General features: G+C 46.5%; 2 protein-coding genes across 2 annotated transcripts; both read left to right on the top strand.

The window, feature by feature from the left end:
- Positions 1–461: 461 nt before the first annotated feature.
- LOC117727264 (elongation of very long chain fatty acids protein 4-like) lies at positions 462–6,972 on the top strand. Its single transcript, XM_034527463.1, has 7 exons — positions 462–800; positions 2,579–2,671; positions 3,096–3,283; positions 3,894–3,974; positions 4,854–5,025; positions 5,158–5,285; positions 5,573–6,972. The coding sequence occupies exons 2-7, from the start codon at positions 2,605–2,607 to the stop codon at positions 5,852–5,854; spliced, it is 918 nt and encodes a 305-aa protein (XP_034383354.1). The 5' UTR covers positions 462–800; positions 2,579–2,604; the 3' UTR covers positions 5,855–6,972.
- Positions 6,973–9,506: 2,534 nt separating this feature from the next.
- LOC117727537 (protein SOGA3-like) lies at positions 9,507–14,115 on the top strand. Its single transcript, XM_034527900.1, has 8 exons — positions 9,507–10,253; positions 10,913–11,137; positions 11,398–11,556; positions 11,756–11,824; positions 12,314–12,583; positions 12,677–13,039; positions 13,195–13,866; positions 14,005–14,115. Exons 1-8 carry the CDS (start codon positions 9,507–9,509, stop codon positions 14,113–14,115), a joined length of 2,616 nt encoding a protein of 871 aa, XP_034383791.1.
- The last annotated feature ends 7,219 nt before the right edge of the window (positions 14,116–21,334 follow it).

The raw sequence follows: 21,334 nt of genomic DNA, 5'->3' as shown, positions 1-21,334 counted from the left end.
CTTTGTGACTTTGCAGTTTGGGGCAAATAACATAATGAACTCTGTCAGAGACTTATTACAATGTGGCTTATAGCTGGAGGTTCGGGTCGACTACAGAGTAAAAAGGGAAGGTTTTTTTTCGAGCTCACCAGGCTTCCTTCAAAGAAACCTCATCCCTCCTGAGGGAGAAGAGCCAACGATGGCTCGACAGCACCATCTAGTGGGATAACCCGGCCAGTGACGACAGGGGAGGACACGCTATCGCCATCTAGCTGCAGAGCCAATGGAGATGAATGGATTTATGGAAAAATATGTTTAGGTTATGGAAACATATGCTGAGTGTATCCATTCACAAGAAGCCCATTGGAGTAGTGTATTTACATGTTCGTTTGTTGGTTAATTAGCTGGTTCATTGTTGTCTTTAGTTGTATAGTAATGGTAATAGATACCGAGGATAAACGCGGCTGCGCGCGCACGCACGTGTCTCACGGGGAGTGAATTCCCGCATGCGCAATGCCATCTGGCTTCTCGGCGTCTAGGAGATTGCAAGAAGATGATGCGGCTGAGCGGCCGGCACGGACTGAATGCATAATTGGCCCCATCTATATACATATATTTCCACTTGCCTTGTCTAGTTTCTTGCCAAAAATTGTTGTTTAATGTCGACCTGTAACCGGAGCGGCGTAGAAACTGAGTAGCGGTGACGGGCAGAAGAGGAAGAAGAGGAAGAAAGAAGAAGAAGAGGAGCGAAGCAGTAACTGGAGAGGAGTTGGGCATCAAATTGCACCGGATGTCATTACACGCTCTTAAATATCGAGGACGTGAGTACCGGTTTGTTAAAAACAATTGTGCACGTCTGCTGCGTTGAAGTGGGGTGTTTTTTTTTATCGTTGTGATGCTTTTCCTGCATTTACATTTAAATAAAAATTCTCCCAATATTTAGTCGTATTTTTGGGGCTTAATTAAAAAGCCTTGCTGGGAAACCAGCCCAGCCCTTTGTCCTTCGGACAAGTGAATTATTTCTACGTGGGTTCAGGTGGGAGACACTTTTCATGACGTTTATTATAGTTTAGTTTGCAGATATTATTATGTTAGTCTCCATTCACTCTAAAAAGAAACATTATGATTACATTTGAAGTGTAAACTGGCTGCGGGAGAGCCTGTTTAAAAAACAAAAAAACAAATCAGACAGTTTTGTATACATGTGATATTGCTATTATCACAATAACTGTTATAATAACATGTGTGCAAGTGTTATCCACTCTTCTTTTCCTCGTGAACGAGGTGTGTATCCTCTCAGTGTGCCATAGCACATGGAGGCAGATAACCATCCAACAGGCTGGTGGGTCGTTGGGCATTTGGACTTAGGCCTACATGTAAGCTCGTTGATCAATTGAATTTAAGCCTCTTGAGCGGTCCGAGTGAAACCTGCTGACACATGCGCCGCTGTCTTTTTGTGTGCGCACAAACCCGGTTAACCCTCTCTGTGTGAGCTCCCTCCGCGGCCCACTGCAACTAAAGTAAACCCCGGGTTGGGTCTGTTGTTATATGAAGTCCGGCAACACAAAAAAAAAGAGAGAGAGAGAGAGAAAAAAAAAAGAAAGAAAGTCAGGCAGTTTATTTAGTGCATACCCCGTGTGCAATAATGCTCTTAATACTCAGCATTATCTTGTCAGTGCACACTCGTTGGTAGTCACTGTATACAGAGCTATTAATTATTGAAAGGGCATCTGATCTGACGCATGGGATTAATTATAGATTAATACGGAGACACCTGCTCTCAGGTGGATAATAAGTGTTTGTTATGCAATGCTGCTTAATTACAGTCAATTGGGTGCACATGTCTCCCTTGGTGTAGCATATACCGCTATTATATATTTTTTGTTTGGTTTATTCGTGTCATATCTGTCCTGTCGGTGAGTAAATTAAAAGGAGGTTAATAGAAGAATTGTTAAGTCTATATGAAAAAGTGTCAGAAACGGAGGGAAACAAATGACCCCGTATCATACATCCCGTTTCCTGCAGTTATCTCAAACTGGCCAGATTCTTCATAGGAATCAATGGAAAGTGCATTAACGGCTTGTGGAGGTTAATGCTGCCATGCTGTTTCTAATGAGGGCAGGAAAAGAGAGGCCTAACATGGTCCTTTGGGATGTTTGCAGCAATACTACAATGTGCAATGGGAAATGAAGAAAAAAAAACGCTATATGCATTCATTTATGGTTATATTCTGTTGCATACATGACAGCGTGACACAAATCCCTTTCACTTGCCACGTGAGCTGATAAGACACCCTGCAAACTTTGATACGAAGCTGAACATTATTCTCTTCGGGGACCGGTCTCGACGTCTTTGGCTGGATGAACATGTGCACAGATGCAGATGTTGCAGTATTTTACGAGTGCGTTCGTAGAGAGTGACACACACACACACACACACACACACACACACACACACACACACACACACCGTGGTTACGCAGCCTCCTAATTCTGCTCATTACGATGATAGGATACGTACGGCCTGTAATTTAATTTGGGTGACTCTCACTGACGCTGCCTCTCTTGCCTCTCTCCCTCTTCTTCTCTCTTTTTCTCAGTATAATCAGGACCAAAAGGAAGAGCCATGGAGGCTGTGACACATCTGGTGAACGATACTGTAGAATTTTACAAATGGGGCCTTACTATAGCAGGTAAGATCTTTACAATCACTTGTTTATAAAAGACACAAGAGCAGATGTGATATCGTCGTCGTGATAAGATATATAAGATTTTAGTCACCAGCGTACAGATCGGGGAACAGAAAACTGCCCAATTTGACCATGTTATGTTCCTGGTAATGATATGTACACTATGCGGTAAGTCAAAGTTGAACCAGGAAGCAGCCAGTAAAGAGGCGCGTTATCCTGTGCGTTGTGTAAATTGTTATCATTACCTTTTGTAAAAAGCTCTGGATTGTACTTGAACTTTTCTGCGTAGCTGTTCATCAGAATGCTACAATGTAATATCTGTTTTAGGAGGCATGTTGTGCGTTACATGCGTGTTAATTTGACCAACAGTGGTTCTGTTGTTTAACCGTCATACCTCACATTTTCCCCACCCCCTCGTTTCCTCCAGACAAGAGGGTGGAGAGCTGGCCGATGATGTCGTCTCCCATCCCCACTCTGGCCATCAGCTGCCTGTACCTGCTCTTCCTGTGGGCGGGGCCTAGATACATGCAGGACCGCCAGCCCTACATACTCAGGAAGACCCTCATAGTCTACAACTTCAGCATGGTGGTCCTCAACTTCTACATCGCCAAAGAGGTAAGGACACGCAGATTATCTTCATGCATCACTGCGTGATACGACGAAGTGAAACAAGACATACACAAGCTTTTCCTCCAGCTGCTGACTACTGACTGTCACTCACATTTTAACATTTTAACATTAAAGGCAGAGACATTATGCACACGAACATTTCCAGACATATAACTACTGAGTACTATGTTTATAGAGTCTATACGTCTAATTTTTACAAACAACTTTAGCTTAATACACTATAGAAACACTTGCTGAACTTCACTTGTTGCTCACACAGAATACATGAAAGGCAAGAAAAGACAAGACAATCACTCGCAGGTGAACCACTTTAAAGGTTGAACACAACGTTTTTACGTCCGTCCTCTCAACCAAGGACTAGAGCAAGATCTTTTCTTTAAAAAGCAGATAAGGTAGCGACGCTTTGTGTTTTAGGACACGTCCACTCTATTGAAAAGTAAGCTGCAGCGGGTCCTGCAGGATGCAGATTCTGAAGTGGTTTAATAGACACTCTTTTCAAAAGGAGAGTGTGTTCGCTGTTTTCTCCGTATCTTAGAAAGATAAAGTTTCCTCGCAGATATATTCTCAGAGTTTGTGCTTTCTTTCTTCCCACCAGCTCCTACTAGCCTCTAGATCAGCCGGGTACAGCTACCTCTGTCAGCCGGTCAGCTACTCCAACGATGTCAACGAAGTCAGGGTAAGCTCCCTCCGACACACACGTCACCTGACACATCGACACACACACACACCTGTGTACGCGACGACCAAGACAAGTGTTTCTACCTTTAGACAGCATCAGTATCATGGGGTTTAAGGAGAAAAGAGGGATTTTAAGTTGAAGTCTCCAAGGGATTTCGGTAAAAACAGGGTGTGGCCTCCACTCACATAGGCTGGAGTAATTGGTCTCACCACCACACCGCTCCTCCCCCCCTGTCTCCAACCTCAGGCTCTTTCATGGTGGCGTGGTGCCACACCGCCGTGGCTTACAGAGCCAAGCATGTGCATCGTGTTGCATATGTGTGTGTGTGGGTGTGTGTGTTTCAGGCTGCGACGATTCAAGAGTCAAATAGGAGAACACACACGAGTGGTTTGTGCCATCTTGCTGTGGGACTGTGGGACGGCTAATAGCGAATACAGTATATACATGTACTGTATATACTGTATGTATAAATATACTGTATAACATACAATTACTCTTAATATAGGATATCTTAGTGGTATCAAGTATGTTGTTATGTACACTATGATCCTTACTTTACCGTATGTTTTAAGCTAGATGATTATCTTTTCCTCAATTAAGTTTTGTATTTTCTATTTCTTTTTTTTTTTCATACCATGTTCACAAATATATTCATAAAAAGTGCTCTCTGCAGAAGTAATACTTCACTCAACTTTCCTACACGAGTGGAATAAGGTAACGGGCTGATTAACTTTGACCTTAAGTATGACTGTAATGAGTAGCACATCAATGTCTGCACGTTGTATCCGCAGTCTAAAGCCTTTCATCTTTATCGGTTTCACTGGCGTCTAAGACGAGCGGCAGTAATTCCCTCCGCCCCGTGTGTCATGTCTCCAGATAGCGTCTGCTCTCTGGTGGTACTACATCTCCAAAGGAGTGGAGTTCCTGGACACCGTCTTTTTCATCCTGAGGAAGAAGTTCACCCAGGTCAGCTTCCTCCACGTCTACCACCACTGCACCATGTTCATCCTGTGGTGGATCGGCATGAAGTGGGTCCCCGGTGGACAATGTGAGTGAAAAGGATCTTAATCGCCCCGGCTGTTGAACTCCTCAGATTGATAAAGATAAAGAGCTGGCATTCAGTTGCACGCCAGCCAGTTATAAATAACTAAAAAATTCAACCCTTTTCATCTTCCCACAGCATTTTTTGGTGCAACCATCAACTCCTCCATCCACGTGCTCATGTACGGTTACTACGGCCTGGCAGCTTTGGGACCTCAGATGCAGAAGTACCTCTGGTGGAAGAAATACCTCACCATTATTCAGATGGTGGGTATTGCATTATTGCTTTATGCATTTGCTTCTGTTTGGATGTTTTTGGTGAAATATCCTTGAAATAGCACCATTTTATTAGCACGAATTATACTGTTGTTGTTGTTAAGACATTACATTGCAGTTGGGTCCCAGATATATACTTATATTGTCTATTTCAATAAAAGTCCCCATCTAAAAAGTGTTTTTTTTTATGTGCAGTATTTTAAAAAACTGCACATCATGTTGTTTTATTGTGCTTAATCATTTGAATAACGTGCATATACGTTGTGCGCGTCCAACAGATCCAGTTCCACGTGACCATCGGCCACGCGGGCCACTCCCTCTACACAGGCTGCCCGTTCCCAGCCTGGATGCAGTGGGCTCTGATTGGCTACGCCGTCACCTTCATCATCCTCTTCGCCAACTTCTACTACCACGCTTACCGACGCAAACCCTCCTCCTCGCAGAAGGCCGGCAAGCCCGTGGCGAACGGCACCTCTGCGGTGGCTAACGGTCACAGCAAAGCGGAGGAGCTGGAGGACAACGGGAAGAGGCAAAAGAAAGGAAGAGCGAAGAGGGAGTGAAGAAGGAAAGAGGGGCTTCGCATCGGCGATTTAAAAAATAAATAAATTTAAAAAAAGACAGTTTGTTTTTAAAAAAAAAAAAAAAAGGGGGGGGGGGCCAGAGAAGGAGAGCGGGGTAGGGATGAACAGAAGCCAGACTGGCTTCACCATCCCTGCACAATAATGTAGAAAGATGTGATTTGTGACCAGATTGAACAGGTGAAAGGGTAGAAAGTGTGTGTTTGTGTCTGTAATGGGTTATGAGAGGAAGAGAGGGGTGTTGGTTGTCTCCATAACAAGTACGATGCTGATCGCGTAGGCTCCGTGCTCTTCTGTCCAACTTGCACCGTAATAGGACCAAAGTATTATAGGACCTACAATCTGCTCAGCATCCTAGAACTTAATCGACCAAAATTCACCTCCAACTTTTGTACTCTGGATTCCAGTATTGTTTTAACCAAAAAGCTGACTTAGTCTTTAATATGCTCATTTATTTTCTAGCGCTCGATACGAGTTTTAATGAATTTAACTATTACCAACAAAAAAAACAGATGCATTTTTTTTTTCTTGATTCGTGTGTGTGAGGGGTGGGGGTAAATTTAAGTTTACTCATAATTACAGTTGCGCAAAGTTAGCGAAGGAAAAAAGACAAATCCACAACTGCCATTTACTGTATTTAAGTACTTTTCATTCATCTACTTCCCCTACCAATCCAAAAATGTCCGGGACTTTACATCTCTCTGCTGTCTGATATGGATTTAACTGTGCTGCATTTACAGAATGACATGTTTTCTTTGTAATCATTGTGAATTAAAAACTCGGTTTTAAAACACTTTGTGGGAAGGGGGACTGTAGTTTTCTTTATTTATGCAAATGTATGGGTATCTTTGTTTAAATATATATTTTTTGTGGGTCCTAATGATTTATTTCCTTTCGCTCTGCAATGTAGCCCGAGGTGCAACAGTAAGAGGTTGAAACTCAGCTGCATATTGTCTCACTGCCATTTAGGACTGAAGGGAAACTTTTTTTTGTGGTTTTTTAAGAAATCAAACGGTTATTTCATTGTCTGAATAATAATGAAAGCAACACAGCTTCTGGCTGCTCATATAACTGAAATAAAGACAATGTCCGCACCCCATAGTTTATGTTTGTGTGTCTTTGTGTTGTAAATCAGCTCGTTTAATGCTGAAGCAATGCCGTACTCAACATATAGGATCACGTTGTCACGCATTAGGAAGCTAATCTAGAGACAAAGCCTTCTTTTTTCTTTTCCTCTACTTCCATCCTGGGAAGATGGAAGGAGCTCTTCTAGGTGTGTGTGTGTGTGTGTGTGTGTGTGTGTGTGTGTGTGTGTGTGTGTGTGTGTGTGTGTGAGAGAGAGAGTCAGAGGTATGCTGCGTCTTTGGCCTGTCCAGACAGATCTGCTCTAATCTTTGGGGGCAAATTGGCTTTAGCTCCAAAAGAGCTTATTTCCACGTCACTCCAAGAGATGCCCAGTAAAGCAGGTCACTGGAAGAGAAGCCTTCACTAATCTGAGGTTGCTCCTGTTACTCTCAAACTGATTAGTTTTGATAGGGTGTTGATTTATTCTGCAAATGACTATGTACCATACAGGCAGGGCAATTAAAAGATGCACATTTTGCCCCAAATATTAGCAAATACACACGTTTTCCTTTGCACAAGAAACAACCGAGTGATATCTGCTGTGAATTTAATACTATGGTTAATTTGAAAGACTTTACCCCTCATTCAAACCCTCTGCATCCATTTCTCCATTAGCCTGCGACAACCTCCATATATCCCATTGCTCCTTTACCACATTGTGGATCCACTAATGGAGTATATTAAATCCTTCTTCCTGTTGTCCAAATGCCTCAGATATGTTATTCCTGACATGTCACGACGTCTCAGGCCACAGTTTGTTTGTTAGTTTTTTCCCCTCATGCTTTGCCACTTTTTCCACATCCTCCACCTTCCAACCTACTGCACATACGTGCACTACATGGCAGCCTGACCTCTTGTCACAGTGCACCACTTTGTAACTTGTGTTGGCATCTCAGGGTGGAGGCGTACGTGTGTAAAAACGAATGGTAGACTGGATGAGATGAGTGAGATGAGGAGTATTTGTCCTCCATGGGGACACAGAGGGATCTAAGCCAGGCCATAAGAGGATTGCCAAGGCTTTTCTACTGAAGGCATTTAGCACAGGTCACTATAACCTGCATACATACAAGTGTATGCACACATACAATGCAGCTTGGGCACATATTTGTGTGCCAGATTAAGTAGTGCAGAAGTTAATGCATTCCTATGCAACTCTTTAAAGAAAACTCCTAAAGTGTACCACAAATTGCTGGTTCTCCGACTCTTTTTTTGCCTTTGATGATGAGTAGCAAGTAGTCATTTCATTGGATGACTGACGGTAGACGGACCCTTCCGGCCTTTTGAGAGGGCCGGTCTATTAGAGGGTGAAGGGTAAGTTTTCAGGGGTTAAATCTCTGCAAAACCTGACCCGTCACTCACTTATCTCATTAGCAATTATATGACTAAGGAGCTCATTCTAGCCTAACGGAGTGGAAACAGTCAGCGTTTTACTGGCTCTCAGTCTGTGTGTGGGACAGATCGCCTTCGGAGCTTGGACTGACTCGCTTTAACGCGAGGAGGGCCCCCTCTTCTGGGCCCGAATATAAATACAGGACATGCATTGGGTCAGAGGCAGACGAGATGAGGGAGACACCTTGTGCGATTCCTGGCAAGAGTGAGTGAGGCATATGCACAATTTTTTTTATCTCTTGAAATTTATATTGTAATCTTTCATTAAACTGAGGGGTTTACTAGAGACATTTTTTTTTTTAAAAAGAACGGTCACGACTCCCAAGATATTCCAACTTGTACTCCCACCCCTAGAAACACTGCTATGCAATTCCCATAATGCATCTCATCTTTCAAACTCTTTCTACACAAACATAGGATTTCTGTTAGAAAGGATAACTCTCAAGGCCAAGCTCAGATAATATCAGATTAGAAATCTTACATATTAGCAGTTAATATGTCATTTGTGGTAACTTGGGGGTCGGAGAAGAAGTCTATTCCTGACTTTAACTAAAAACACATGTTAACGGTTTGAATTGATTATATAGTGCAGCCTGCTTTGGCAATTGTGTAGCTACTTAATCATGGCTGTGCATGCCAATGAAACCAATTTAAATGTGAAAGAGGAAGAAACCGGGGGAGGGTCACTTCCTGGTGTTACGTACGTCGTCACGTCATACGTCCAGTGCCCCTACACTGCCTGGTGGTGCCCCGTGTCAGCGACTCTGCTTAATGCTGCGGTGAGAATCCACCCACTCTGTGCAGCTCTCTCTGTGTAAATGCATTAGTTTGGACTGGACTGGACAACATCCCATGTGTCACGGGCACACAGCAGCCTCGGCCTTCACCTCCCATGTGAAGTTTATGGTTGCAGTTGCAGAAAAGCGGCTTCTAGTGGCGTGCGTGCAGGAAGCACCCTCCTCTACAGTTGAAGAATGTTTAAATATAATTAAAACCGGGCGCAGCTTTGTCATTTAGTATGATTTTTAGTATGATTTTAAGTGTATGAGCAGCTTATTTCGTTGTCACGTGTGATAAACAAAATCAGAGAAATCAGAGTTTATTCCAGTGGAGCAGAAAAATGAAGCCGGCCGCCAGCGGCGCTGCAGATCCTCCATCACCGTCAACAGCGTCGGCAGACAATAGCGCAGGGAGGAGGAGGCAGCACCGGGCTCCCTCGCCGGCTACAGCCCAGGAAGGGGCAACCAAGCGAGCTCCAAGACACCCAGGCAGGTCCAGGTCTCCTCTTCCCGCAGGAAAAAGCCGACACGGGGACAGTTTGAGGTCCGCAGACGGAAGGGAGAGGGAGCCCGAGAGCCGCGGCGGCGCAGCTGTTCACCCGGATGGTGCTGAAGCTGATGTAGTCGGACCAAACAGGGCGGATGCTGTCGGGGAAGAGCCGACAGATTCATCAGCAGCGGCCCGTCGCTCCGCTTTGCGCCTGCCCTGCCTCAAAGGCGACTCCCCCCACTGTCTGTTGCCCGGCACAGCTTCGCCTCCGTCGGCAGAGAAAGGGAGGAAACCCGGCGAGGAAGGAGGCCGTCGGGAGAGGAGGCGGAGGAGGGGCTGCGGCGCGGGCCTCGGTTTGGGTTTGTGGAGGGGAGGATGCTTGCAGGCTGAACTCATCCAGTTCCACCTGCAGAAGAGACTGAGAAAAAGCGGGGCGAAGATGCAAACCATGGCGGACAACATGGGGACAGAGGAGGCCGCCCTGGGAGAGTCGGAGCCGGCTGCGGAGGCGGTAGAGGCGGGGTCCGTGACACAGCAGGAGGACCAGGCCTTTGAAGACGAGATGGAGAGACTGCTGGACGAAAACGAAGATCTTAAGGTTTGATACTGTTTAGTGTTGTGTCATCAGCAGGCAATGGTTTAAAAATGTACACGAATACACCTCTGCACCGGAATCCAGCTGCAAAACAGTCGTTTTTTTCTTCTTCTCCATATTAGAGTGACAGAAAATCCATATTTGTAGTTGAAGCCTGTGGGCCCACGAAACCATGTTGGCACATCACTCTAAATGGTGTGGTTGCAGAACTACAGTAAACATTGATTTGTCTGTTGAACATCCTCCATGTCTGCAGAATATAAAGATTTAAATGGAAAATACACCGGCTACAGATGACTAATTGGTTATTGATCATATCGATCTGCTCGGATCAATTATATCTATCTTATATGTTGAAATGGGGGACAAAGAGAGTCAACAACTGGCACAACAATGTGCAATGTTGGTAGAAGACACAGTGCTTAAAAATACAATGGAAGAAATTCACATCCCCTCTTGAAATACATTTGAATTCAGATCATTTAGTGTGTTTAAAAAAAAAAAATGTGCACATCTCTGAGGCTGACTATATTTGGCTCAAGACCAAAACTTGCACTGACTCTGTGGGGTCAAAAGTCGAACCAGACAGCAGAGATGACCTGCATCTTGACCGTCTCATAACTGTGACACACATTCTTTACTACGCCCCCCCCCCCTCCCAGTGTGAAATTGAGGAGATGAGGACCGAGATGGACGAGATGCGGGACACCTTCTACGAGGAAGACACGTGTCAGCTGCAGGAGATGAGGCGTGAGCTGGAGAGGGCCAATAAAAACTGCCGGATCCTGCAGTACCGTCTGAGGAAGGCCGAGAGGAAGAGGCTGCGCTACGCCCAGACGGGGGAGATCGATGAGGAGCTGCTCAGGAGTCTGGAGCAGGACCTGAAGGTGCGGAGGGGAGGGGGGGGAAGGTTACTTAACTCTCTGTGTCTGTCTGAGAGCCGTCCCGAGGATATGGGTGTAAGCTTATGATATAGTCCCTGCCACATGGTGAAAACATTGCATTTCGATAAAATAATCGCCGTGGTTGTAGCTCTGACTGCTGAGCCCAAAAGATAATAAAGTCCAGCGTTAGAGACAATTAAAAGTGAAGATAAATATCCTAAAATATTCTAAAATGATTCCCTCACCATAACGAACCGATGCAGGTGGCGAAGGATGTGTCCGTGAGGCTGCACCACGAGCTGGAAAAGGTGGAGGAGAAGCGCACGAAGACGGAGGAGGAGAATGAAAAGCTGAGGCAGAAACTCATCGAGGTCGAAGTGACCAAACAAGCCCTGCAGAATGAACTAGAAAAAACCAAAGAGGTGGGTAGACACTTAGCCAAATCCATCTACATCTTCACGACATTGGTGAGCGCTACGTGATTAAATGTGAAGTTACGCTGATGCTTTCTATCATATGGCCTGTCACCTTGTTGTTTATGAATAGTGCACTTTAATCTGAACGCTTTTGGAGGAGTCGTACTCGCACACATTAATGTGTCCGTTTTCTGTCCTCCAACAGTCTCAAAAGAGAAGAGGAAGCAAGGACATCCAGAAGACCGACAGGAAATTAGCACAGACTCCTACAGAGGTGAGAGCTTGTTGTTGTTGTTGATGTTTTACAAATGTACAAAAATAATGCAATTCTTTTTCATGTTGCCCAAAGTAATGGAGTAATCACCAGGAAGTATCTTTTTAAGGAACAGCTGCTGTACTGTTTGAATTATTTGTCCTTTTCCCTCGGCATATTTGTGAGAAGTCATCAATAGGACTTATTAAAACCCGTTGATCCTGCAGGTTTATGGTCTAAACATTTTGCTTTTCACCACGACAGGCCAAAGCAAGGGGCGCCAATCATATTAAATTATAATATATTTAGATAAAAGCTGAGAGTTTGCAGAGCTCCTGGAAATACTTTAGACTTAGAAGACGTCACACTTGGTCCAATGATAGATAACGTTTTGGCTTTGAGAGACTCTTTAATCTTAAATCCTCCCGTCGTTATGTCTTATTGAACTTTGTGAACTAAATTTGAACCGTTTCTACTGGAATGCACTGACGTGTTGTCTCCGTGCTCCAGGAGGACAACGAGGACCTCAAGTGCCAGCTAGCTTTCATCAAAGAGGAAGCGGTGCTCATGAGAAAGAAGACGGCCAAGATTGACAAAGAGAAGGACCGTCTGGAGCAAGAGCTGCAGAAGTACCGCTCCTTCTACGGTGAGCTGGACAGCACCCATCATAAAGGAGAGGCCGGGGGTCCGCCCACCACCCGGGAGTCTGAGCTGAAGCTCCGGCTCCGCCTGGTTGAGGAGGAGGCCAACATCCTGGGGAGAAAAATAGTGGAGTTGGAGGTAAGAGGCAATGGCAGGCAATGCTACATGAGTCTATTGAGGGAATAATACATCAGCGGGAGTCATGTGAGCTTCTCTCCCGCTACCCCACAGGTTGAGAACCGGGGCCTGAGGGCCGAGCTCGACGACCTCCGCGGGGACGCCGAGGGTGACGGGTGCGGCGCGTCGGGTGGCTCGGGGCGAGGCCTCGGAGACGATGTGACGGAGCTCCGACAGCAGCTGCAGCTGGTGGAGGATGAGGCGGAGCTGCTGAGGAGGAACCTGGCTGACGTTGAAGATCAAAACAAGAAAGTGACCACTGAGCTGAACAAGCTACGGTTCAAAGCCAGCACCCACGAGGGGAGCGGCAGGCACGGGGGCGGAGCGGGAGGTGGAGGGATCGACGGAGCGAAGGCGGAAGCCCTGCAGGAGGAGTTAAAGGCAGCGAGGCTACAGATTAATGACCTAAGTGGCAAGGTATCACAAGTTGATTGCTAATATTTTTGACCAGATGATGGCGCCGGATGAAAAGGTCACCAAACTGACTTCACCATACATGTTGCTGTGTATGTCCTAGTGAGAAGGAACACAAGTCTGATTACAAAGCGTCACAAACGTCTCTCTGTCTTCAGGTGATGCAGCTGCAGTACGAGAACCGCGTGCTCCTCTCCAACATGCAGCGCTACGACCTGGCCTCCCACCTCTCCCTGCGGCCCAGCCCGCGGGACAGCGACGCAGAGAGCGATGCCGGCGGCGCGGCGAGCGGTCGCCGGGAGAGCGACGAGGACTCCAATTCCTCCCGCCTCCTCCCACCCCACCGCAAACGCGAGGGCCCCGTGGGTGGCGAGAGCGACTCGGATGAGGTCAGAAACAATAACGGCGGCAGCCGCTGCCTGACGCCCACGCGGGGCCTCTACACCCCCACTGGGCCCGAGGGCGGCGGCGGCGGCGCCTCCTCCGCCTTGGCCCGCTTCCTGCCCGGCGGCCGGTGCAGCCTGCGCGAAAGGCAGCACATGACCGACATCCGCGCCGAGGCGGAGAGGCTCGTCCGGACCATCGACCGGCTCATCGCCGACACGGCCACCATCATCTCGGAGGCGAGGGTCTTCGTTTCGAACGGCGACCTGATGTTCGGGAGGGGAGGGGAGGAGGGCGGAGAGGAAGACGGGGGCAGGATTAGGGAACACGAGCTGCTGTATCGCATTAACGCCCAGATGAAGGCCTTCCGCAAAGAACTGCAGACCTTCATAGACAGACTGGAGGTGCCGAGGCTCGAGGACCGGGACGCGGAGGAGCCACTGTCGGTGAGACACACATTTGAAGTGTTTATCGGTCGTATGAAAAACAAATGTTTGCAAAGCGTTTAATGCTGATTCTGTTTCTTCCCTTTCCTCACTAAATCCAACCTCCCCAATTTGTCGCTCCACTCGTCCTCCACCCAGATGTTCCAGCCTATCATTTTGCTCATCCTCATACTCGTGTTATTCTCATCCCTCTCTTACGCCACCATCTTTAAACTAGTCTTTCTTTTTACTCTTTTCTTTGTTCTGTGATGTACGCCTCCCTCTATTCACATCATCCCTTGTTTTTTGTGTGTCTTTTTTGTCTCTGTTGTTATACTTTCCTCCCCGCTTCATTTGTTGCCACGATAACCACAAGCACAGGGGAAAAACAAGCGCAGCACTTCCCCAAAGGCGTCACTCGCATTCAAGAGAGTGCGGCTAGATTCAACACTGGAGTCCACATTACCCATAAACACATCACTGTCCACATCTGTCCCCCCAGAAGGTGAGTTATCTTATACAAATTGATTATTTCCCTATTAATGTGTCACAGATCTGATGCTTGTAGAGCTGAGTGGACAACAACATGTGTAAATGTATATTCTTATTTCATATTGGACCTTATTCATGAGGGGCAAGATTGTTGCTTGATAGCGATCAACAAAGAGGTGCATAATATGTCAACTGTGTGTTGACATGTTTGTTGTTTCAGGGTTTTCAATTCTAGCAGTTTATTCTTTACCTTTTTAGGAGAAGTCCTTTTATTTCTTTGACCACATTATATTAACAGGTATCAAACAGTTAATATAAATCACTGAATAAAACCTGATCAATTTAAGAATTCAACAATTACACAACATAGATAGACATTGTTATCACAGACATACCTGTGTAGATATACATGGCTACCTATCCGCATAATAAATTAATGGATAGGATTAAACTCAACACTAGTTAATAGTTAAGAAACTTGCCTCCCCCATCTACTATGACCACAAATTTCCCCTTGGGGACTAATAAAGTATCTATCTATCTATCTGTTGGGATAAGAGTTGTGGATGAGATAAATTAAAACATCCAGTTTATATGGCAGGAAACTACAAGAATTGTAAACAGAGTTGGCTATCATGAAATTAACAATCCATAGCTTTTATAAACAAACAGCGTATAAACAGATGTTTTTAATGTGTATATATATTATAAAATACAAGACTAGGACTAGCATATCAGGTAACCGTCTCTTTAAGTTGTTTATTACAATCGGAAGTGTCCTCTATGTCCTCACGAATGTGGTTGATCATAAACACGGCACAAAGACGGGGTCATAAAACATGGCCTCAGCGGTCTAAGTGTCGAGCGTGACCCCAAGACCTATCTTGAGTGTGTCTAGGCACATGGAAATTGAGAGTTTAACCCCTTAGTGACCTCTGTGTCGTGAAGGTAGTTTCTGGACACAGTTTATTAGTTCCGATTTTGTCAGAGACATTTTCCGTTACCCCCCAAAAGAAATCTACAGTGCAACACCCTTTCTATGTCTGTATGCTATGTGCGTAGATGATTAGCTCGGCACAAACACTGGAAGCAGAGGAAACAGCCGCTGCTGGCTCTAGCTCCATCTTTCGCCGACATGATAGTGGTATCGATCTTGTTTAAGTCAACAACAAAAACAACAACAAAAAAGAGAATAAACGATTTATTTTTCTTTAAGCCGACAGGAAATTGGACAAAAAGCCTTCTATGTCCTTCTACTGCTGATGAGGACCACGAGATAAGGCGAAGATAAGGCCCTGCAAACCGGTAAGTGGTCCAGAATATGTAATGGAGGGCATATAGGGTTCAGCATTGCTTACATCAAGCTTTGAGGTCACAAGGCTTTAGGGGAGGAAACCTAAACCACCTTGCCTCGCCCTCGTATGTCCTGCTTTAACCTTGTTACTAAACATAGCTTAATTTATCTTGTAACAGGTCGCCTCTTCGAAAGTAAAGTATAAGGATACAGTTTGTTTTTGTCCCCCTCTCCTTAACTCCCCAAGTATGTGTCATTCATTCGGAAACATAACAGGTGGAGGAATAATGGCGATGATCCTTTCAACTGGAAGGACATCTGATGATCACATTGAAAGCCAAATGTCAGCTTGTCCGAAGTGGAGTGGGCTCCCTGCAGGACCCCTGATTAGTAATTGATGGTGTGTCAGATGAACAGTGGCAACTGTCGTCAGACGTCACTGCAGAACACGCAGCCACAGGTGTGGGTTACCCCGGGACAGCGAATTGAGATTTCACACATTTTTGCTCATTTGGAGCAAACAACATGCCAGAAACTGTTGCGAAACATTGACAAAATGCAGAAACCACGTGACGCGTAATGACTTACAAGTATATGAATACAAGAAAAGGCCCAATCATGCCAGGCATCCACCTTGCAAGTTCCCTTTTCGTGACTACCTTCAATAAAGATATTATTGACTATGACACGTCATTACTCACCCTGTCACACACACACACATTTGGCATCCCTTGGAGGGAGGGGGGGGGGGGGGGGGGGTGGGGGGGGGCATGGTCACAAGACGAGATCTGCCCAAGCAACCCAAAGCAGAGTAGCAACAGAGAAGCCCATTGGCCGCAGGGATCGCAGCACCTAAAATAGATATGTAAACACTTTCCCTCGCTCCGTGAGCCCCCCTAGTAATTATAGCCAGGATGCTGGTGACGACAGTTGTCCCATCGGGACTTCAAATGGTGGAATAAATTTGACATTATGATATTTGATCCTGGCTCCGATGGCGCGCCCACGTAAACAGTGGGGAGCGGTATAAAGGCCGGGTACCCCGGCTGGAACAGGAGTTGTTTACCCTCTGGCACAAACGCTCCGGACTTAACCCCCCGACACCGAGGGGCAAACGAGAAGAACCGGGGCCCTTTAAATCCAGTCCGCGGGGTTTTTTTCTTTACGTAACGAGGCAGAGGAAAAAGCGAGGGGGGAAGCACCCAGAGAGAGAGGACTTGTCAATTAGACGCAGAGCGGAGCGAAGCTGTCGGAGAAGCCGGATCGTAGAGCAGGCTGAGGATTTATACCGGAGCAGGGAGAGCATTTATGTCCAGAGAGGTAAGAACAGGTTGTTTGTTATTAAGGTGGAAATGGCTGTAATTCAATAATGGAGCGATGCAATTTGACATTAATCGTATCCGAAATATTAATAAAATGGAGACTGCATGAATGGCAAATCCTGCCATTGTGATTATTTTTTTAATATATATATTTTTTAATTCAATTTGAACTAATATAGTAATTTGTTCTATTTTGATTTGGTCTCCGACATACATTCCCCCCTCTCTCTGTCCCTCAACCGTGCACACAGGCCATGCAGACAGTTTAATATGCATAGTTACACGATTATTAATATCTCTACTCTTGCATCACGAGTGTGTGTGTGTGTGTGTGTGTGTGTGTGGGGGGTTGGGTGGGGGGGGGGGTGTGGCAGTGGCTGGTACATTCGGGCACTTTCGACCAGGATACTTGTCATATTTAATGATGCAACAACGACAACAAAGCACGGGGCTGCAATAATAGTTAGGCTATTAATGCTCCCACTGGGACTCAACATGGCCATGTGATTAATGAATGTTGACCAGGACCCTTTTACAGTGGGATCCATCTGAGATCTAACACAGCACATGTTGATGTTGAACCCTTCATTTGTGTGGTGAGGTGTACAGAGGCAGACTTTCTCGCGTCCACACGTCCCGTGTAGGTAGGTTTACATGCCTGTGAATTTTGAAGAACTTGAAAGGAGAGGGCCGCATATCTGACCTTTTGTGAGGGAAGAAAGTGTCTTAACAATACAAGTAATTTAAAAACAGTAGAGACGAGTAAAAATGACTCAAATCTAATGGGGTATATAGGTTTCACTCAAATTGGGTGTCATTGCCACTGATCCAGTGGTAGATTTTGTTCTGCCTTGATTTGAAGATGTTGAAACAGGTTGACCAGCACTGTAAAAAGAAAGTGGATTAAAAAGATATTCACTTTTAACAGATTATAAACTGATTTTAAATCAGGATACTTTAAAAGGTATTCCATCCTCATCCTCTTCCCCCCTCCCCCCCCCCCCCCCCCACCGTCTTTATAGGGTTTCCAGGCCATCGATCCATCCAACCCGTTGTGACCTCTGATAGAAAAGTGGAACAGGAGAAAAGGGGAGATTGCCATTTAAAGAGGCCTCAGGGTATCGAACGGCCTGCATCATGGCAGCCATTGATCTGGAGCGTGGGCTGGAACACAGTGGCCGGGCTTGGGGGAAGGAGAGGCCCGAGCTGCAGGACAACTTTGACTTAGAGATGCAGGAGTGGGAGGACCAGCTGCAGGACATCCAGCAAAAAATCGAAGAGGTAAGTGGAGACCTGACAAAGTCCATTTCCAGAAACGAACATTATTTTACTGTATTTAATGCATCCTATATTCTATCGCTGGGGCTATGCAGTGTGGAGCGGAAATTTGACTTCATAGTGTGTGAAAACGGGATTTGAGGAGAAAACCAGTGTTTTAAGCCGGACTATTAAACACCGCTGTCAGTGTCATCAGCTTTCTCCTCTTATTGATCTCTTCTGGACCGAACCACACCTAATGATGTAGAAATATAGGGGTTCAATTCAGGAGCTATTTCAGTTCTACGCCGTCAACTGTAGAATGGAGTAATTCCCGTTTTGACAAGAAAGATTAAGAAATTCATCAGCATATAGAATCTCTAATATTTATTTAGTAATTTGGTTTAACTACGATCCAAATGTGGTCGATTTAAATATGACAGTGTGTGAGAATGCTAATGGTTTTTTGTTTCCAGGTTAGGGTATGCTTCTGTAGTCCCTTGAGAGGGTGTGTGTGTGTGTGTGTGTGTGTGTGCGTGTGTGTGTGTGTGTGTGTGTGTGTGCACCATAATAAACTGTTGGCATCCAACCAACTGACTGAACTTCATAGCCTTGTTGGAGCAATGATACAGACAAATGTTAACAGCATAATTAAACGGTGTTGTGCCAACAGACATGCTGAAAACACACACAGACTGAAAGTGGATACTATAGAAGTATGAAAGGCGGCGATGGGAAACCGACGGTTGTGCAAAGTGGAATAACATGTGCCGATCATATATATAGGTTAAGCTGTGCGACGATATAGTGATAATTATAAGTTTGTTGTGTCCACACAGTTCCCGTTGTTGAGCTGTGTTCTGCGTGTGCGCGGAGGAGGTCGTTCATGTTTTCTTCCGTTTTTTCCATTTTTCCAGCTGTACAATGACGTTCAGGCCCGCAGAGGAGCAAACGATGTCACGACTGACAACCAGAAGAATGGCGGCGAGCTGGAGTGCGGCCTCGGCCGCCGCGGCAATGGTCTTTTTGCGCCCGGCCATCACAGCAAGAATCACCCTGGAGCTACAACCGTGCCACACCACTATAGTAAAGGCTGTAACTATAGCCCCAGCGGGTACAGCTACCCCGTGAGTCATCAAAATGGCTACGGGTACTGCCACGCCGACTCGCAGATCGGAGACTTGTTGCAGGATTATTTGGGGCAGGGGCAGGAAATGAGCCGGAAGAACAATGGAGCTCGCCACGTGGTAAGTGAATGCAAATCGTGTCATTTTCCCTTCCTCGTGTCTTATTCTGTTGCCATCTGCACATCTTGAGGGAACCAGATATGTGGATATGATATGAGTCAAAGCCGGGGTTCAGTCGGGAACATATGGATTACAGGGAGCTGGTTCCTTCCAGTCTGCTCACACAGGCGGGTTACCAGATAGGAGTTAGTTTCACATACTTTCACCGACTCCTGACAAAGCAGTCAGGAAGAAAGCCAAGACGTTAAACTGTTTCCTGTTCCACGCGAAAGGCCACGTGCACGGCCAACCGTTAACGGACAGTAGAGTGGTTTGACCAGTGGGTCAGCTTTAAAGCCTCTAAATATAGCAGGTGGAGGTTGATTTAAAAATAAATATATATATTTCTCCTATCTCTCGCAGCGCTTTAGTGACACAATCAAGGTGAGCCCGGCAACAGAGATCAGAAAAAGCCCTGGGAATGAAAGGTAAGTGCCCTGGAGCCACATTCATGAACCCCTTTTGCAGAATGATGCGAGTGGAAACACCTGTTAATCTTGTTTCTGTTTGTTTCTATTTGGTTCAGGCTCGGTCAAGAGCCGCTTTTGGCCAGTTTCGAACAGACTGAAAACAGGAAGAACCAAGTGTCTCACATGAAGAGCTCCCCCAACAAAGAAAACACAGGTGGCAAGCCCCCTCTTGGCCAACGGGACGCTCCCGCTGTGCAACCGCGCTCACAGCCGCCAGTCGCAACGGCCGAATCTCCCGCCCCGGACAGGAAGGCCTTCGGTCCTGGCGTCCTTGGAGACAGGAAGTGCGGCAGCCCCTCCGTCCTCAGGAAGTTCGGAGCCATGCTTCAGGAAAACGAGGGGAAAATGCTCAATGAATCAGGGGTGGTGACCCAACAGGGGCCGGTTCCAGAGCCAAAGTGCCCCACCCCTGCCTGTCAGCGCAGAGCTCTGGGAGCCGCTGCAGTCGCCAGCAAGGCGTCCCTGCGTGCGCCTGCCCAGAAATGCCAAGCAGATTCCGACGGGCTGACAGCGGAGATAGAGCCCGGCCAAGAATGGGGGTTAGCTTCAGACTCTGGTAGACGGAACCACAAGGATCACAGAGGAGCCTACGGTGGTTCAAAAGGGTCCCAGCGGGGTCCCCAGCAGTCCCAGAGGAGATCTCAGGGGAGCCCAAAGATAAGACCCAGGGCTAACAGTGGGGCGGACAGAGATGGAGGACTGGCTCAAGGAGAGCGAGCAAGGAAGCCTGCATCCCAACATGTGGAGCCCAAAATGGACAACAGGGTCTTAAGTGCTTCCTCTGGAGCTCAGAAGATCCACAGGGGTGGGTTAGCGGGACAGGAGGTGGCAGCTTGTGGCCGACTGAGGGATGAAGGACTTATTGAGCTGCTGGACATGCTGGAGATCCAACATGAGTACAGCTCCAGTCCCAGAGCAGGACACACAGCTTACAGACAGGATCCTCAACAGGTAGTTTTTTTTTCCTGTCTCCCATTATCAAGCTTTTCTTACGTTGACGATGTAGAAGCTGACGCGTGTCCCGTTGTGTCTCTGTTCAGGTAAACCCGGCCCAGCTGTCTCCGGACCATCTTAACAGGAGCTTCTCTCGTCCTGCACGACCGGCCAACCAGCGACCTCCTTCCAGGTGGGCCGGCCGCACCCCTACGGCCATCATCACTACCCCATCAGGGCCAATCTACTTTCCCCCAAGCCCCCTGACTCGTCCCCGTAGCCCCATGACCAGAACATCTAGTCCCGCTCTGAAGCACCGGCCTCTCATCTCCTATTCTCTTCAGACTGAGACCGTCATTATGTGATCCTTTCCTCCAGGAAACCCCCCCCTCTCTCTCTCTCTCTCTCTGTAAATACTAAGGACTTTTCTGTGAA

The sequence above is a fragment of the Cyclopterus lumpus genome, chromosome 24 (genome assembly GCF_009769545.1).
Source record: "Cyclopterus lumpus isolate fCycLum1 chromosome 24, fCycLum1.pri, whole genome shotgun sequence".
NCBI lineage: Eukaryota > Metazoa > Chordata > Actinopteri > Perciformes > Cyclopteridae > Cyclopterus > Cyclopterus lumpus.
This window is presented reverse-complemented; position numbering and strand designations above follow the sequence as displayed.

Coding starts and splice junctions, on each gene's coding strand:
- LOC117727264 (XM_034527463.1), top strand. CDS start 2,605: ATGGAGGCTGTGACACATCTGGTGAACGATACTGTAGAATTTTACAAA. Junction 2,672..3,095: donor ATGGGGCCTTACTATAGCAG/GTAAGATCTTTA, acceptor CGTTTCCTCCAG/ACAAGAGGGTGGAGAGCTGG. Junction 5,286..5,572: donor ACCTCACCATTATTCAGATG/GTGGGTATTGCA, acceptor CGCGTCCAACAG/ATCCAGTTCCACGTGACCAT.
- LOC117727537 (XM_034527900.1), top strand. CDS start 9,507: ATGAAGCCGGCCGCCAGCGGCGCTGCAGATCCTCCATCACCGTCAACA. Junction 12,584..12,676: donor GAAAAATAGTGGAGTTGGAG/GTAAGAGGCAAT, acceptor GCTACCCCACAG/GTTGAGAACCGGGGCCTGAG. Junction 13,867..14,004: donor ACGCGGAGGAGCCACTGTCG/GTGAGACACACA, acceptor TCCTCCACCCAG/ATGTTCCAGCCTATCATTTT.